At 42.5% G+C, this 20,286-nt stretch overlaps 1 protein-coding gene across 1 annotated transcript in view; it reads left to right on the top strand.

Annotated features, from left to right (window-relative positions):
* Positions 1-19,943, top strand: part of NXPH3 (neurexophilin 3) — a 31,792-nt gene extending 11,849 nt beyond the window's left edge. The window contains exon 2 of the mRNA XM_040329793.1: positions 17,401-19,943. Within this exon, the coding sequence (XP_040185727.1) occupies positions 17,401-18,150 (750 nt within the window). The 3' untranslated portion in view covers positions 18,151-19,943. The remainder of the gene's footprint in view (positions 1-17,400) is intronic.
* The last annotated feature ends 343 nt before the right edge of the window (positions 19,944-20,286 follow it).

The following is a 20,286-nucleotide window of genomic DNA, read 5'->3' as shown; positions in this document are numbered from 1 at the left end:
CTTGTATACAATTTCAGCGTCTCTATGGATTTGTGGGCTCATTTAACAGATGCTACCCTCTACTGAAACTGCCATTTTGTAATTGTGTGTTCTTTGAGCAGCCTTCCATCATGAAGCTGTATAATTCTTCCTGTTATCACTGTAGGTGTAGGCGAATACTGTACATCTCTTCTGCAGGATGTGCATTGTCTTTGTTTCCATATAGTGCACAAAAAATGTTTGTTGTTTTTACCCAGAACTATTAACCACCTCAATACCGGGCACTTTCACCCCCTTCCTGCCCAAGCCATTTTTCAGCTTTCAGCACTGTCACACTTTGAATGACAATTGCGCGATCATGCAACACTGTACCCAAATGACATTTTAATAATTTTCCCCCCACAACTAGAGCTTTCTTTTGGTGGTATTTGATCACCTCTGCGGTTTTTAGTTCTTGCGCTATAAACAAAAGAAGAGGGACAAGTTTGAAAAAACACAGTGGCCTAGATTCACGTAGGGCGGCGTAACTATGTGCGGGCGTAGCGTATCTTATTTACGCTACGCCGCCGCAACTTAGAGAGGCAAGTGCTGTATTCACAAAGCACTTGCGTCCTAAGTTACGACGGAGTGGCGTAAATGGGCCAGCGTAAGCGCGCGTATTTCAAAGTAGGCAGGTCGTGGGCGTGTTGTATTTAAATTAAGCGTGACCCCATGTAGATGCATGGCCGAACGAACGGCGCATGCACCCACATGCTCAGTATCACGCAGTATTTACGCCCAAAGATACGCCGGCTCAATGCCTGTGACGTCAACGTAACCTACGCACAGCCCCATTCGCGTACGACTTACGTAAACGACGTAAAATGATACGCTTGTTCCGACGTCCATACCTTGCATGGGCTGCGCCACCTAGAGACCAGCTTTATCTTTACGCCGGCGTATGTCTTACGTTAACGGCGTAACTAATTGCGACGGGCGTACGTACGTTCGTGAATCGGCGGATCTTGCTCATTTACATATTCGACGCGTAAATCAACGGAAACGCCACCTAGCGGCCAGCGTAAATATGCACCCCAAGATACGGCGGCGTAGGAGACTTACGCTGCTCGTATCTTGGCAGAATTTATGCATAACTGATTCTATGAATCAGGCGCATAGATACGACGGCGCCCATTCGGACTTACGACGGCGTATCTGGAGATACGCCGTCGTAAGTCTTTGAGAATCTGGGCCAATATTTTTTCCTTTTTGCTATAATAAATATCCAATTTTTTTTTTAAAAAAATTTTTTCCTCAGTTTAGGCCGATGCGTATTTTTCTACATATTTTTGGTTAAAAAAAAACGCAATAAGCGTATATTGATTGGTTTGCGCAAAGGTTATAGCGGCTACAAAATAGGGGTTAGATTTATAGCATTAATATTATTATTTTTTTTACTAGTAATGGCAGTGATCTGCGATTTTTATCGTGACTGCGATATTGCGGCGGACACATGGGACACTTTTGACACATTTTTGGGACCATTCATCTTTATACAGCGATCCCTGCCATAAAAACGCATTGATTACTGTATAAATATCACTGGCAAGGAAGGGGTTAACACTAGGGGGCGATCAAGGGGTTAAATGTGATCCCTAGGGAATGATTCTTACTGTGGGGGGGAGGGGACTGACTGGGGGAGGTGACCAATCGGTGTCCCTATGTACAAGGGACACACGGGTCTCCTCTCCCTAACAGGACGTGAATCTGTGTGTTTTACACACACAGATCAACGTTCCTGCTCAGTTACTGGGCAATTGCGGGTGCCCGGCGGTCGTTGCGGCCGCCGGGCACATGCTTCGGGTCCCCAGTGACGCGGCTGCGCATGCGCCCCCCTAGTGGCTCGGGAAGGCGAAGATATCGTATGATGTTCGCACAGAACGAGAGCCTCATTGTCCCGCCGTCATATGACGGCGGGCGGTAGGCTAGTGGTTAAGCAGCTATTGTCACAGGCTGTGTCTTTTAATACAAGACTGTATTGTTAGGTTATTTAAAGCCCAAATGCCACCTTTTTTTAAATAAAAAATAGCCCCTTAGCATGTGTTAAAAACTAATGGCTCACAGTGTTAATTTTCAATCTATTGCTGTCCCCTGCAGTTCTTTTTTGCTCCACAAGATGTCCTCAGTCTTCTCGGCTGAATGATCCTTAATGTCACTCAACCTGGAAGATTGAGGAAATATTGTAAGTGCAGGGCATCCTGGTCAAAGCCCCTCAGGGGGATTATCATAGCACCCTTCGTTTACCTAATAATGGTGCAGAGAGTGACACTGATGTGATCACATTAGCACAGTTCTCTACATCATTCAAGCCAATCCAGAAAAGCAAAACACATAGTGGGAATGCAGCGGGGGACCAGAATTGGGTTTTAAAAAGGCAAGCTGGTCATGTACTTTAAGTAAGCCCCGATTAAACAGAGGAGAAAAATCTGATTGCTTTTGATGAAATTGCCATTGCTTTTAAATTATTACTAAACTTCAATTTCCATTGAATTTAATATTTAAAATCAGTATTTAACTACTTGGAGCCCCGGCCATTGTACATTGACGGTCACAAGGTGGCTCTACAATGTCGGGAGGACATCTATTGATGTCCTCGGCTCCTCCTGCCACTGGGGGGGCACGCGTGTGCCCGGCGCGTCACGAGGTGCCGATGCGCGTGCCTGGCGGCCGTGATGTCCGCCAGGTACCCGCGATCGCCCGTTACACAGACAAGGACGTGGATCTTTGTGTGTAAAACAGAGATCTACGTCCTGTCAGGGAGAGGAGACCGATGCTGTGTCCCTTGGACACAAATCGGTCACCTCCCCCAGTCAGTCCCCTCCCCCCACAGTTAGAATCACTAGTAGGGAAATTTAACCCCTTCCTCGCCCCCTAGTGTTAACCCCTTTCCTGCCAGTCACATGTATACAGTAATCAATGCATATTTATAGTACTGCTCGCTGAATAAATGTAAATGGTCCCAAAAATGTGTCAAAAGTGTCCGAAGTGTCCACCATAATGTTGCAGTCACAATAAAAAAAAAATAATAAAAAAAAAATACGACCACGCAATTAGAAAAACAACAAAAACAAATAAGGAATGACCCCTAGAACGGTGAAATCAGTTCATGTAAAATAGATTCAACAGTCCACAGTGAATGTTTAGACAGCAAGGAAATGGTTAAAACGAATCCTCCAGCAGACACACTCATGCAAATAATCCTTGACAGACCACCGCTAAGTGAGAAAACCTTGACTGAAGTGATCCCTTCACCAGTAAAAAGGGGCTGCTTACCAGAGGGTAAGCCAATTGTGCATTTGGCTATAACCCAGCCGCGGCCTTTAACCACTTCCATACTGGGCACTTACGCCCCTTCCTGCCCAAGCCAATTTTCAGCTTTCAGCACTGTCACACTTTGAATGACAATTGCGCGGTCGTGCTACACTGTACCCAAACAATTTTTTTATCATTTTGTTCCCACAAATAGAGCTTTCTTTTGGTGGTATTTGATCACCTCTGCGGTTTTTATTTTTTGCGCTATAAACAAAAGAAGAGTGACAATTTAAAAAAAAAACCACTATTTTTTACTTTTTTATTTAATAAATATCACAATTTTTTTTAAAAAAAACGTTTTTTTTTCCTCAGTTTAGGCCGATATGTATTCTTCTACATATTTTTGGTAAAAAAAATCGCAATGATCATATATTGATTGGTTTGCGCAAAAGTTATAGCGTTTACAAAATAGCTGATAGATTTATGGCATTTTTATTTTATTAATTTTTTTACTAGTATTGGCGGCGATTTGCGATTTTTTTTACTGTCACCGTGACATTGCGGCGAACACATCGGACACTTTTGACACGTTTTTGGCGCCATTCACATTTATACAGCGATTAATGCGATAAATATGCACTAATTACTGTATAAATGTGACTGGCATTCAAGGGGTTAACACTAGGGGGTGAGGGAGGGGTTAATATGTATACCTAAATTGTGTTCTAACTGTGGGGGAAGGGGGGTGACTGGGGGAGGTGACCGATCTATGTCCCTATGTACAAGGGACACAGATCGGTCTCCTCTCTTCCCTGACAGGACGTGGAGCTCTGTGTTTACACACAGAGCTCCACGTCTTGTCCCTGTAGCCACCGATTCCGAGTGCCTGGCGGACATCGCGACCGCCAGGCACGCGCATCGGCATCTCGGGGACGCGCCGGGCGCGCGCGCGGCCGCGGGCGCGCTCGCGCGCCCCCCAGTGGCCGCAAGAATACAGGACGTCATATGACGTCCTGTTGAATTTTCAGAGTAACCGTGGAGCCGTCATTTGACGATGGCCCGGTACTCTAGTGGTTAATCCACCAGATCACAATGGGGGAAGCAGCACTCAGGAATCCGCTAGATGACACTCTCCCATATGCAGAGTTAGGAAACAGAAGAAGGATGCACCATAGCGTAATTCAGTAGTAAAAAGTTTTAATAAAGTACGGTTAGAAGGTACTTACAAACATCGCAGTAAAACAGCATAAATTTAAAATCAGAACAAGCCGGCCGGCAAGTAAAACGGAGCCCTTCCTCCTCAACGTGGTGACGATACTGCCTGTCCTTCCCAGACGCGTTTCGTCATCATCTGACGTTTTCAATGGGGGTAGGGCTAAGCAGTACTTCACCAATATACATAGCGCTAACCTCGCTGTGATTTGCAGAGCAATAGCCGTGCAATTGTCAGTTAAAGCGAGTGAATTTTAGTGGTCAATCAAGCTCATGAGTGGTAGATTGCTTGATTTCTGTAGATCAAAAGTGGTTTAGATACACTCTTACGCTTAGTGACCCTGTGTGGTGCACTCTGAATCCTGACTCCAATGGATTATAGAGAACTAAGCTAAGTAGGGTACTGCAAGGCTTCAGGAGACTTCAGTGGCGTGATCACATCATAAAAAAAAGTCACATCAACAAAAATAGTCAGTTGCAGTCTCAGAATTCAACGATGGGCCACTGGTCTGCACTCCCAAAAGAAGCACCAGTGAGGGATTTTTTGGAATTTTTTTTTTTTTGGTGAAAGGGTGAGGGGTGGCAGGATAGGAAATTGACTTTCATTTTTATTTTATTTTTATTTAGCAAACTTGCAGTGTTTGTTGCATAGTGCTAGTATTGACTGGGTTCACTTGTTGCTTCACATTACCCTTTTAGTTGTAAAGTGCAGTAATCCACTTCAACCAATCAGAATGAAATGTATCCACAGTGGGGAAAATAAGTATTGGATCCCCTGCTGATTTTGTAAGTTTGCCCACTTACAAAGAAATGAAGGGGCTATAATTATTATCATAGGTGTATTTTAAATGATAGAGAGACAGAATATCAACCAGAAAAAAAAAACATATAATACAAATGTTATAAATTTAGTTGCAGTTCAGTGAGTAAAATACATATTTGATCTATGATTGGGTGAAAAGGGAGCCTATTATCAAAAAATGGCACAATCCCCTACAATAAATGGAGTGTTCTGAAAGGGCCTCCCTGCAATTCCCTAAAAAGGGAGATTGTGGGAAAGAAAAGGGGGTTTTTAGATGCCAAATACAGTATCAACTACTACAATATACATTTAAAAGATTAATTCAAATTTTATATATACAAAGTTGAAAAACATATATGAAATCATTAATGCACATTACATCGACATGTAATAGTAGTTAGTACTGTATCTGGCATCTAAAAATCCCCTTTTCTTTCCCACAATTTTCCTTTTTAGGGATTTGTGGGGAGGTCCCTTTCAATAAGTATTTGATCCCCAAGCAAAACATGACTTAGGCCCCGTACACACGATTAGTTAAACCGATGAGAACGGTCTGATGGACCGTTTTCATCGGTCCAAACCGATCGTGTGTGGGCGCCATCGGTTATTTATCCATCGGTTAAAAAAAAGCCAACTTGTTTTAAATTTAACCGATTGATTCCTAACCGATAGAAAAAAAACGATCGTTAGTAGGCACAACCATCGGTTAAAAATCCACGCATGCTCAGAATCAAGTCAACGCATGCTTGGAAGCATTGAACTTCGTTTTTTTCAGCACGTCGTTGTGTTTTATGTCACCGCGTTCTGACACGATCGTTTTTTTAACCAATGGTGTGTAGGCGCGATGGACCATCAGTCAGCTTCATCGGTTAACCGATGACAACGGTCCTTCAGACCATTTTCATCGGATGGACCGATCGTGTGTACAGGGCTTTAGTACTTGGTGGAGAAACCCTTGTTGGGAAGCACAGAGGTAAGACGTTTCTTATAGTTGGTTACCAGGTTTACACATATCTCAGGAGGGATTTTGGTCCGCTCTTCTTTACAGATCTGCTCTGATCCTTAAGGTTTCTTAGCTGTCGCTTGGCAACTTGAAGTTTCAGCTTTCAGATTTTCTAGAGGATTAAGGTCTGATGACTGGCTAGCCAACTCCATGACCTTAATGTGCTTTTTCTTGAGCAACCCCTTTTTTGTCTTGGCGGTATTTTTTGGGTCGTTGTCATGCTGGAAGACCAATCCACGACCCATCTTCAGTGTTCTGATTGAGGGAAGAAAGTTCTGATCCAAGATTTTACAATACACGGCCCCGCCCATTGGCTTCTTAATGTGGCAAAGTCAGCCTGTACCTTTAGCAGAAAAACAACCCCAAAGCATAATGGGCCAGATTCACAGAGCAGATACGACGGCGTATCTCTGTTTCTATCTATGCGACTGATTCATAGAATCAGTTACGCATAGATATCCCTAAGATCCGACAGGTGTAATTGATTTACACTGTCGGATCTTAGGATGCAGTACCGTGGCCGCCGCTGGGGGGAGTTTGCGTCGTAAACCAGCGTTGGGTATGCAAATTAGGAGTTACGGCGGATCCACAACGGTTTTCCGCATTCGCTACGTCGCCGCTAGTATAGTTTCCGGTCGCAAAGTTAGTCGTCGTTTTTGGTGCCCTAACTTTAGTCAGCAATCGTATTGCTGTCTAAAGTATGGCCGTCGTTCCCGCGTCGAAATTGAAAATTTAACGTTGTTTGCGTAAGCCGTCCGGGAATACGGAATTACGCTACGCGCGTCGCCATTCGAAAAATGACGTCACGGCGCGCAATGCACGACGGGAGTTCGGAAACGGAGCTTGCGCAGTAGGTCCGGCGTGGGAGCGCGCCTAATTTAAATGGCACACGCCCATTTAAATTGGCCCGCCTTGCGCCTGAGGCCGCCGGCGTAGGTTTTCATCGCAAGTGCTTGGTGAATCAGGCACTTGCGATGAAAAATTGCGGCGGTGTAACGTATTTACGATACGTTACGCCGCCGCTGTTCTATGTGAATCTGGCCCAGAGTTTCCAAATCCATGCTTGACTGTAGAGATGATGTTCTTAGGGTCATAGTCAGCATTTTTCTTCCTCCAAACACGGCAAGTCAAGTTAATGCCAGAGAGCTCAATTTTGGTCTCATCTGACCACAGAACTTTCACCCATTCCTTCTCTGAATCATTTAGATATTCATTGGCAAACTTCAGATGGGCCTGTACATGTGCTTTCTTGGGGAGGGGGAGCGCGAGGGTGCTGCAGAATTTCGATTACCAATGGTTTGTTTGGTGACTGTGGGCCCAACTCCCTTGGAGATCATCACAAGTTCCTCCTGTTAGTTCTGGGCTGATCCCTCACTTTTCATATGATCATCCTTACCCCATGAGGTGAAATCTTGCATGGAGTTCCAGACCAAGAACGATTGATGGTTATTTCGTATTCTTATTTGCGAATAATCGTTACAATTTCTCCTTCTCACCAAGCTTCGAGTTTAAGGTCTTTTGGCCTATTCCAGCCTTGTGCAGATCTACAATATTGTCCCTAATGTCCTTTGACAGCTCTTTGGTCTTGCCCATGATGGTGGGTTTGAGGTCGGGTCAACACTTGTACAACAAAAGCTCTGACATTAGGAGCTCAAGTCGCATGACATGTGAAAACCAATGATTCCCTGTGATATCTTGTTTATTCAACCATCTTGTCTGAAGAGATGAAGAAAACGTCCCCGACACCAAAATAACATTTTTTGGCCTTTAAATTGCTTTTCATAGGTGCCACATTGACCCCCTCCACCTATACTGGGGCTTGTATGATCAACCTAAGCTTCTGCGCCAGCTGGGTGGCTATGGGATATTGCACTTTACATTCATTACCACCCTCTGCGCTACCTAATTTTAATAAGCAGTCATGTAATGCTATTTATTTTATGATTTTATTATATTATTTATGCTGACGCCATTAAATAAGCAGCTTAGTCTTATTATTTGATATAGTGCATTTTCCCGTTTTATTACATTTTATTTATTCACCTGCTATTAAACAACTTAAAAGTAGCAGCAGAGAAAACAGAATATTTATTACACTTTAAATACGTACAATTAAATAGATGAGCACTTTTGTTACTTTACATTAATCTCCCGTCTTAGTTCCGAGTCAAATGTTATTTTAGGTTTTGAGCTTCTTCTTTTTTTTTCCGCCATTAGCTCACAGTACCGAGCTGCCATTTGATGTGGCAATTTATGGCGTTATTAGAATTTATAGGTTATGATCATGCGCCGCGTTGAGCTCATGCATGTATTTTCTATATTATGCATTCATATGCAAGGTTGTACATCTGTATTATTTTGTGACTGTGCATTAATGTGTGCCAGGCTGCCTTCGCTGGCTCATCTGTCTGTCTTCATTCCAGAATGGCTATCATAGCTTATTACTATCTTGTATGTTGTTGTCAGTGGTGCTTTATCAGTCTGAACTGCTCTTCGGTGTAATGTGTTTTATATGCACTGCATTGTTGATTGCCGGATTACCTTGTAGCATCGTTGTATAGCCATGTGTTGTTCTCACTCAACCCAAGTCCCAATGGGCCCAGATCATTCACCAGCTGCCCCCTTGTATCTGTCTCCATGGTTATCCCCCCCCCCTTCTTTGTTTAAAATTAACCCCTTTCAGCTCTCAGACCATTAATAGCCTGTCTTGCACATCCAAGCCCACAGAGCTTACGCTCTGTACACTCACAAGAGCATTAGGTACAAGCCCAAATGAGAAGCTTGACTATTTAGAGCCATACCTTTTGTTTTAAAAAAAAAATGGATAAGTGGTTTTAGAATTGATGAGTCTGTTCTACACCTACTATACAGCACAGCAAAAAAAGGGAGCGATCATTAATCTTTTAAAACGTAATTTTCTCATGTTGCTAGTTAGAATAAAGATATATGGATACAGGGAAACATGAAAATGAGGTGGCCCCCGAAATCGGTTGTACTGTAAAACTGCTCACCGCTCTTCTTTAAACACCCATGGCTGGGATCCTAAACCTTAAAGTGCATCCAAAGCCAAAAGTTTTATTTTAAATTTGGGTAGAATGGCGAGGTGTTAGAACCCCAGCCGGTTTTTATTGCTGTCTGTGTCCCTTTTTAAAACTGTTCTCTTTCTACCTATTTGTACTCAGAGACTCTTGTGGTAACTAGAGGAAGGAAACGCCTACTACGCAGACTTATTCCATGTATTCCTAAAGAGGACATAGCAGTCGTGGTGGGAACAATTGTTAACTCCAGGCTGGACTATGCAAATGCCCTCTACCTCGGACTCCCAAAGTACCAAATCACTCGCCTGCAGGTCATTCAGAATACGGCCGCCAGACTTGTGACTGGGAAAAAAACATGGGAATCAATCTCCCCATCACTAAGAAGCCTTCACTGGCTACCAGTGAAAGACAGAATCACTTTCAAAGCACTCTGTCTAGCGCATAACTGTATTTGGGGAAATGCCCCCCAATATCTATGCGAAAAAATAAAAGCCTACAACTCCAATCGCGTGTTGCGATCCTCCAACCAAAATCTACTCCAAATCCCCAAAACCAGATACAAGTCCAAAGGAGAAAGAAGATTTGCTGTCCAAGGCCCTCGACTTTGGAACACTTTACCAACCTCCATTCGGTTGGAGGAGAACCACTTGGCCTTTAGGAGAAAGATCAAAACCCACCTCCTCTGAGCTCAAAGGAGAAATGGTCAAACAAGCGCCCAGAGGCGATTCAGTTCGCATGTGTAGCGCTATATAAGTTTTTCACTCACTCACTCAAACAGAATAAAGCTGGAAAGGTGACCTGGGGTGTACCCTGGTCACAAGGTCAGTATGCCTAAAAGGAGGCAAAAACAAAAGACGGTAGTATGAATATGCAGGAGGTTTATTGAAACAAAATAATAACTAATCAGCCAAATCAACAAATGCTTGAGACATCTCCATGAGTGGTTCCGGGATGTACTTGGAGTAGCATGATGACCTCCACCTGCCTAAACTTTTGATGACGTGAACAGGGAGCGAGGCGGCAGAAGCTGCCCCTATCCTGAAAGAATAAACAGAGTAAGACTTGGGATTCAACCCCAGATTCCCTAAGAGGATGCGGCAGTGCATAATGAAAAGTGCCGAGGTGAGAGGTGCCTCGTTAAATGGCAAAGGAGGACTATCCCTGGGTCTATCGGACAAATGGGTCATGAGTAGATCCAAGACGGAAACCGGGCACCAACCAGCCTCGACTTTGAAATACCCAATATCAGTACCAGCCCCAGTTTGCTGCATTTTACATGCACCCAGGTGTAACAGGAAATGGTCAGGGTACCTGATTAACTGTCCGATGTGACCATTATTACCAAGACAAAAAGTGATGGGAAATCCAAAATTTCAAATTGCCACTTGAACAGAGGGGCAGAAAGTGTCCAATGGGGATGACACTTGTTCTGGTGACAACTATCTACCAGGATAGTTGTTACCAGAACAAGGATCACTTTGTAGAGATCTCCTTTTACTTCCTGTTGTGTCTACAGGACAGGAAGTGAAATCTCTCCAATGGACACATATGGCAAAACAAAAACCCCCCAAAAAAACAGATAGGGGTTTTACCTATTTCATACTGTAATATTGGGGGATTGCTAGCTCAGTAGATGCAATTTTAGTGAGTCCATGCCAGTCCGAGCTGTAGTTTGGGGTCTGTTGGTTCACTTTTTATTAAAAAGACAAACACAAAGACAGTTCGAGTAAAAAGAGTTGCCCACGAAGGGGATTCTCACTATCATAGCAAGTAATGGTAAAATACTGAGCCAACTCGTTTTGTCTTCAGCAGCACCACTATTTAGGCCTTAACCTTGACTTTTGGCTGGACCTTCTTACACAGTACCTCTGTGTTCAATCAATTTTCCCAGCTTTCCTGGCTCTCTCAGGCTTTTTGGTTGTAGCACCTTACAGCAAGGGCCCACTCCATGCCCGCTCAATAAGGATTCCCCTCTTGCTCTTCTGAGGCCTCTAGATTTCTTGAGTCCCCTGGGCTCACCTAGTCATCTTGGGCTCCCTCAGTCTTCCAGATCCACTTAAAGTCTTGACTCTTGTCCTATGGACAAGTAATCTCTCCTCCAGCATGGAGTGATATCTCTTGGGTGGAGTACATCTGTCTTCTAATGGGAGCTGCACTATGAACTGGTCCTTTTTTATAAGGCCTGTGTGCACCTGCACTCTCAGTCTGTCAGTCGGCCTAATGCACCTGCAGACTCTCCTTTGTTTACCTTCCTGCTAATATCCATGCTGGACTGTGACGTGAGAGCCGGTTCACACTGGGGCGACTCGTCAGGCGGCTCAGCCACCTGACGAGTCGCGTCCCATTCTATGCAATAGAACAGTTCTAATAGGAACGACGCAAGTCGCTCCGACTTAGAAAAAAGTCCTTGTACGACTTTGGGGGCAGCTCGGGGCGATTTGCATTGACTTCTATACAGAAGTCATTTTGCTAATCGCCTCTGAAGTCGTCTTCAGGACGACTTGCAGAGTCACCCCCAAAGTCGTGCCGCCGAAGTGTGAACCGGCTCTTAGACTGTATTATTGTCCATTTGATCTTGATCTTATTGTTGGTTTCCATTACCTCCTGACAGCTCAGCATTGTACAAGTGAATTGTTTTGTATTACTTTTTTCATTGAAAATTCATCAAAACAATTGAAACAGAAAAAACACATTTCTCAGTTCAGAATCAATATTCCTGAGCCCATGGCGTACCTTTAAACCCTGTGTCACTTATATTTCAATTTTCACAGTGGCAGGGCCTCACACTGGCACAAAACTATTTTCAAAATAAAGAGTGAAAGCATAAAATATTGTGAAAAAAAGTTTTGCTAGGATGCCTTGAAGAGATCTTAGATACTGGGGAAATGTAAAGAAGCAAAATAAATCTGAGATACTTTCTTTTTTTTTTCATGATACTTCTGGACTAAATTTCTTCTTTAGGAGCCAGAGAGGAGTGAAAAGAGGCTGAAAATTGAGTATTGAGCAGGAAGGCTTATCTTTCCATTCTGAGTAGATGTAAAAAAAAAAAAAATTATAAAATTATTGCTTTACTGCCTACTATACTACATAGTCCTTTGAAGAACATGTTGACTATTCAACCATTCCCTTTGTATATGGAGCTTACAGGTGTTCAACTCGCAGCTTCATATTGGTTCTCAAAATAATAGGAGTCTATGGGGTATGCAAAAGAAGAAAGTGCCACATCCATTGAATACGTCCAGTACTGTAGCGCGCTTATTAAATACAATACAAAAGTGGGTATTCAACTCGTTTCGGGAGACCAGAACTCCCCGTTCTTTAGGACTTCATGTAGATATAGGTTGAAGTATGTACTGGACACCAAAGTGAAGTGACCAGGATATCATATGAATTGTCACCCAATCAGTATAATATCCCAGTCATTCCTCTTTTTTGTTTCCAATACATCCTTGAATCCATCTATACATAAACCCAGAGAAAGGTGGGTTTTGAGCCCCCAAAACGTGTTGACTACTCATTTTTGTATCGTGCCCAATAAACACTTGTCTTTCATATACCCTAGAGCAGTGGTTCTCAACCTGGAGGTCGGGACCCCCTTGGGGGTTGAATGACAATTTGCCATGGGTCACCGAATCCTGAAGCCTGCACTGCTCTCCCAACCTTTTTGCGACCGCCCAGCAGGGCTGTCCCTGAAGCCTGTGGCAACTCAGCTGGGCTATTCCTGGATCCCTCGGCCGCCCACCCAGCCTCTTTTCAGCCGCCCATTCAGTTCACGGCATGGGTGGGGGGCAGAGACTAGAGGTCAGCTGACTGGTGAGGAATGTGAAGTGGGAGGGGCTGAAGGAGACCCTATCTCCTGATTTTGGCATAGGTGTCACTGCTGTGAGACACCACAAATTCCGAGAGACACAGTGAAGCCAGAGACACAGTGAGTAACACTACCTGTGATTATAGTTGCCATAAAAAGTCCCCACTACAGTTCTCAGATCAGCAGATGACCTTGATCAAGAGCACCTACGTGTGCTGATCAGAACTCTCCCCAGCACTGCCACTCATCCCACCCCCCCCACCAACACTGCCACTCATTCCAAATCCTGCCAGCATAATTTTACTGTTAGGGGTCCCCACAATTTGGGAAATGTTATCAAGGGGTCACGACACTAGAAAGGTTGAGAACCACTGCCCTAGAGACTTTGGCTGTGGATTTCATGAGATGAAATACAGTCTCAAAAGGCTTTACCCCTTGCATCATTGTATCCTGGTCACCTTGGAATCCAGATCTCCTACAAGAAAAATAATAGATGGCTTGGTTTAGAATAGAATAGCTGTGGGCAAACAAGAGATCTTCTGGGATTCTAAACCTTGGTCGGTGAAGTTAGATATTAGGATAGGAAGTGTTACACATCATATGCTTGGTCCCCAACATGTTATTGAGCCACTATAATAACTAATGAAGCAGCTCAAAATGTTAAAAGATGGCATTTGACTTACTTTAAGGGCTTTATCTCCAGATGCTACTCCCTGTTTCTATCAGTCTTCCTAGACAGATTTTCCCTGGGGGTGGCAAGTAAGTGGGAGAGGCATGTAGGACCCTTTTGAGGATGAACAGTGGCAGGAGGCCCTGCAGGCGGTCCAGATGTGCTCCCTAAATGTGGTTCAACGCCCGTCTCAGCTATTCATTGTACTGCAGATATACTTCACACCAGCTCGACTGTTCAGGATGGGGTGAGATGGGAATGCCGCAGATGTCTGAGGGACCATGGGAATTTTTTTCATTTGTTATGGCACTGTCCCAAGCTGCATTTATATTGGACAGGAGTTCTGACTACTGTCAATAAAGTTTTCCAGGTCACTGTACCGACCGAACCTAAACCATGTATATTGGGTATTTTGGATGACTTCCTAATTGATGATCATCCAAAGCAGGCTATTGCTAGAGCCTTGTTTCAGGCTCGCAAGCTCATCCTTAGACATTGGATGGCAGCTAACCCTCCAACGGTGACAGAATGGATAGCTCAGATGGGGGACACTCTACGGTTGAAGAAGTTTATCTTCCAACATAGAGGTTTATCTTCCAACATAAAGGACGCTCTGGCAAGTTTGATACAATGCGGTCACCCTGGTTAGATACCCCTGGCCTCTCTCCTGTAGACCTTGTCTTGGATAGACTAGTACTATAACTATGTTGGTATATCGGCTATGGGCATTTGGGGTACCTGCTAACTTGTTGTTAAGCAATCCTTGATAGGATATGCACTGGCAGTATATAGGTTCTACTTCATTCTTGGCATTTGATGTCGCAAAGTGATTGCAGCTTATAATGGATATGACACTATATTTTCTGTAATCAGAATGTGTGACAGATGTTGATGTTTTCTGTATTATAGTGTTGTGTACCCTTTCTGGGTTTAGAGAAAGCTTAGTAAGCATCCTTGACTATTGGGAGGACGACCATTGCTGACTGTTATATCATCACAAGTCCAGTCTAGTGGCAGTTTTTTGCAGTGGACATCTGAACTCAGAAACTGTCCCTTCAACTATATTCGCCCTGAATAACAATTAGCCTAAATTCTCCACCTAATCGTTATACAACCCCCTCCGGATACTTAGTCCTCTTTAATTATAAGCTTTAAACCTGAAGAAAAAAAAACCTGCCCTAGGGACATCTACAGACCATAAATATCCCTGAATATCACAATTATATACCAAAAAATAAGTAAGGCAAGAGCGTATTCCCTATAAGCTGGACTGAGGAGGAAGTTTGGGACAGCGCTTGAGCAGGGAGAGGGTAAGTGGAGATTTTTATTTTTATTTTTATATGAGGAGATCTGTAAATTTAAAAAAAAAGACTTAAATTTCTACTTTAATACTTAACTTTTTGGTTGGCGGGCAGTAAAATCTTCAATCTCTTGAGGTGCTTCTGTTACGCAGCACACAGTTCCTAAAAAGAGAGAGAAGATTTTACAACATGACCTTGTCCTCTGCTTGGAATTGTGGTTCCTCCAGTTGGCTGCTATACCACTAAAGAACAAAGTAATGACGTAGCGGATTATGGGAAAAACCACGGCCCCCACCAGGGACCAAGTATCTTCTACAGCATCTGTAGCCTTACAAGAGAACAAAGGTAAATATTAGATTTTCTTTTACAGGCCATTTGTGATTAAACAATGTCATTCTACCAACAGGATCATTAAAGTTGCATTGCACGCAACAATAAAAAATATTAATATAATATATAAATTAATTAATTCAGTTATGTATTCATTAAAAACATAGTTACATTTATTTTTAAATGCAATAAGTGCAAGTAGCTGAAACTGACTTGATATCAGCTTGTTATTATTTCTTAAACTTTAGAACTCAAACTAGTAGAAAGCCAATCAGTCCCTGCCTCTTGCACAATGACTGACAAGGAATATGCAGACAGAAGAGGGACAGTTCATTCATGCGTTGCTTCTTGATTGTTAATTACAGAATGTGGGAAGGCAGGTGACCAAGCAGTATTGTCTAACTGCAGTTAAGAAAAATAAGGGCCACCAGTCTGGGTGCAACCTGTAACAAGCATATGCCTTAGAAAATGAGGGTCAAGTCAGAACTCTTTATCTTAATTTATGCTCCAAGTAAGTACTGCATAAGGCGCCAAAGCCATTCGCACAGCGCAACTTCAAGTTAACTAGTATTTCAAGAAGAGAGGTCAGCCATGGTAGCCTCCACATGATATATGAGCTGCCATTATTGACAACCTTGTGAAAATACTAGTAGCCTAGCTGTCATGTTGATTCTCTGTCTTCAGTACATTTTGCATTATGGACCCGGAATACGAATGCCGACCAAGAGTTCTGATTTTGCTAACTGCATACTTATGAAATAGATGTCTGTTTGAGCTGTTTCTACATTTTCAACATCAGGACAATTATATGACGTTTATATATGTGGAATGTACAATTATCACTTACAGTATGTTTTCTTATTCATGGCACAAGTGCAGTATGGGACCGTTTATGGTGACTGTGTAACACACCGATGTTCATTATCTCTGGCCTCTGCTGCCAAATGTGGTTTCTTTGACATTGGCCGTTAATTCACTATGGACTACGTATTTTGTAGTGGTCTTTTTTTCCGAAAACCTCTTTGACATTGTGATACCCAGGGGGGCGCAAGTCAGGTGCCAGGACATTACTCAGCTCTCATTAAGCTGGTAAACTGATTAGTACTCAGTACCACTAATTATCAGCGGCAGCATCTGTTACTACTTGGGCTTTGCAGGTAAGGGGCCATCAATAAAGACAAAGTGAGGAGGGAGACTGGAAAATGCTAGGGGAAATGGAAAACTGGAAATGAGAAAAGATGCATGGAAACTAAGGTAGAGGGGCTGACGTGTAAACGTGGGGGCAACCTAGTTTGTTGACCACAACAATCAATGAGGTTTCTACTTTTAGCTGCCAGAAAAAAAGGAAGTGGTTTGGTTGTAATGAGCAATGTGTTTGATAAATCATCCAAAAAATGCTCAAAAAGCTCTACTGTGAGATTTAATTAAAACTCAGACGCTAAAGCTAGAGGATTTCTTTTTGTACTAGGATTTCTAGGTCCTTCAGCATAACCCAGTCCTCCAACATAAATCAGATCCTCTAACATGAACCAGTCCTCCAAGATAACCCATTTCCTCCAACGTGACCCAATATGATTACACACACCTCATAGCGATCAATAGTCAATGGTCTCTTGGGAAAGATTTGGTTAAATGTTGTGTGAGTGTTGTTAGAAAGGCAGCCAAATGTTGTATATCTGCTGAAGTCAGCAATAGTATACAGTAGGTCTTGGGATTCAGCAAAGATTCTTTTTGCAACTTGATGTACTTTTCACTTTTATATCTGGCTCAGAAAATGTTTAAGGAATAGCTGTGAAAAAAGTAAGCCACCAGATGTACAGTCTGTTGGCTAGGCATTCTCAACATAGGCTTCATACATTGTTTCAATATTACAACTAATTGAGTAAAGTAATAATACATATTTCTTATAAATTTAATTTGTGCTTTTTCTGATGGAAGACATTTACTATCTGTTTATCATTCCTAGGTGATCTGTGGGCCGGAAGACTCCCCTGGTGATCCTGATGATGAAGATCAATCAGAAGCTAAGCCTCAGCCGAGACCACGAATCCCTCGGAAAAAAACTTCCTCCCCAACCCGGCCTCGTAGTTCCAACCCGTTAAACTCTACAGTTCTTCAACTTCTCTCTAACACCCCAGAATTTTGGGATGTCCTGAACAGTCTTTCAGATATAGATCACAATCAAGAACCTCCAGTTCCAGCAAGGGTCCGACGCCAGTCTGTGCTCAGGTCAACCGGAAGAGCAAAGAAAGTCTTTGGTTGGGGGGACTTTTATTCCAATATCAAGACTGTAAAGCTTAATCTTCTCATCACTGGGAAAGTGGTGGACCATGGGAATGGATCCTTCAGTGTCTTCTTCCTTCACAACTCAACTGGCCAGGGAAATGTATCTGTCAGTCTTGTTCCACCATCCAAAGTCCTCGACTTTGATCTGGAGCAGCAGATGTATGCCGAAGCAAAGGAATCAAAAATCTTCAACTGCCGAGTGGAGTTTGAAAAAGTGGATAAAGCAATTAAGACAGGTCTGTGTCCTCATGATCCGTCAAAGACCTGCCATCAGCAGCAAACTCGTAGCAAGGTCGCTTGGACATGTTCACACCCTTTCAAGATTGTTTGCGTGTATGTCTCCTTTTACACCACAGATTACAGACTAGTGCAAAAGGTCTGCCCTGACTATAACTATCACAGCAGTTCTCCATACTCACCATCAGGCTGAACTGAAATTCTAAGTGCTGGTAGCAATTAAATAGCCTAGATTGGCTAACTTTGGGTCTACCTTTTATGGACTTCCTGTGCCTTGGTCTGGTCCATTGTGGTGTGTGTACTTGTGGAGAAAGTGGGAAAAAAAAGCTGTGTAAGTGATGTGCTGGACATCAACTTGAACCACTTCAATATACACACACTGTAACAAATATATTGTTATTCCCCCATTGATATGAATTAATGTTTGATCTCCCAGAAAACCTAAATGGAGCTCCAAAATCTCATTCATATCAGTTTTTATACTCAAATAATAACTGCTTTCATCTTTACTAGAACAGATACAGGTTCTCAGAATAGAAAGAAATATGAGTGGGCATCATAATGATCCAAAACCCAGTTAGGGGAAAATACAGTATAGAAAGGTTGGCTGATTATCTAAACACACATTTTGGTCCGTGTTAATAAAGGAAACTTTGGGGTGTTGTCCACAACAACCAGTCACATCGCCCCCTTCACTCTCTAGAGCAGTGGTTTACAATCTTGCTATAGTTTGTCTGGTAAATTTCAAACCCCGGTCTGAAAGTGTTTACATTTGTTGCCAGTGAATCCAAAATGTGTGCATATACCGGCAACTCATTCTGAGTATAGATTAAAAATAATAGACCTTAATCAATATTTTATGCAAATGTAGTATTTAAAAAAATGTATATTTTTTTGTAGAGTTTATCTTGTGAGTCGTAAGTCCCATTAGTCTTTCATATGAACGTCTACAACAAGGTTGGGAACATCCCAAGACTAGTAACCAGTGTACCTAAAATATCACACTTGGCTTCAGATCTTTTAGAGGTTGTCACCTTATAAGGTATAGGAGGCCTACAATATGGCCCCCGACATAACCAACGGGTCGAATATAATATTCAGTATATGCAACACTAATGAAGGCCATCAGGAACAGCAGAAATATTACAGGAGATGGATAGAGACTGGGGACATGCTACTGGTGTGGTTGGAGACAAGCTGCAGGGGACAGAATGAGACTTGGGACATGTTACATATACGACCACTAGAGACGGACAGCCATTACAGTCCCTTTCTAACTCCTATTACTTACCGCTGGGGTCTGAGGGTTGAAGGTTGGGCACCAGGGTTTTGGAAGCTCTTCTAGGCTTTTCTGACATGCCTGTTGGCTTATATAATGGACCACATGAAGTGTGGCCTTCTACATCCCTGTCCTGGAGGTACACTAACCACAGGTTGGGAAATCCTGCTCTACTGCAATAACTTAGGTGGCTTCTATAGGCAAAACATACCCCGTTTCCTTGTACTGCTAGACTCCAGATATGTTCTTATGTACTACATATGGACACCTAGTTAACCTGTCAGATTATAAGCAGACTTTTTTTCAGAAGTTGTGACAATATTATGAACCAGTCATCCTGAAAAGCACATTTTCAGTCTTCTTTCCATTTGTAACACTTCTTTTTAAGCCAAATTAGAAGATATTATAGGCATGTATGACTGTTTCAAAGAAAGCTACAACTCTCTCCAGTCATCCTATCTCCCATAGGTTGTATATTGACAACATTTGCCAACATTGTGAAGCATAACCCATGACGATATTACCTCAGTCTGTGCTAATGTAAGCTGTGTGGTCTCTGCTTGTTATAATAGACACATGTAACTATATAATACAGTCACATAGTATAGCCCACCATGTCACCAATAACTCCACATCTACTATAGTTAATGTCATTCTGCTCTACTGGGATTTGTTTATTGAATTAATAAAATTAGTGCAAAGGCCAATGATTGTGTCCACAGTGTGAACCAGAGTAACAAATCATATTTAACTTTACTATACAAGAAAAAACATGAAAGCCAATTGGTTGCTATGATTGCAATTTCCGTCATTTTATGCTATAATGCCTTTAAAGAAGCTTATTAAACATTTACGGTATTTAATAAAAACAGGGTAAAGCACGATGACGATGATAAACTATAGCTGCTGCTTCGTTACACAGTGCTCTTTGCCTGTAACACTTTAAAAAAATATATATATTTCTTACTAAATTATATATTTGACTCACCTGTCCATCACATATTAAGAAAACCCCTATTATTAGTGGAAATGAAATGAAACTTAAATGAC

The sequence above is a fragment of the Rana temporaria genome, chromosome 12 (genome assembly GCF_905171775.1).
Source record: "Rana temporaria chromosome 12, aRanTem1.1, whole genome shotgun sequence".
NCBI lineage: Eukaryota > Metazoa > Chordata > Amphibia > Anura > Ranidae > Rana > Rana temporaria.
The sequence above is the reverse complement of the archived record's forward strand: the minus strand, read 5'-3'. Positions and strand labels throughout refer to the sequence as shown.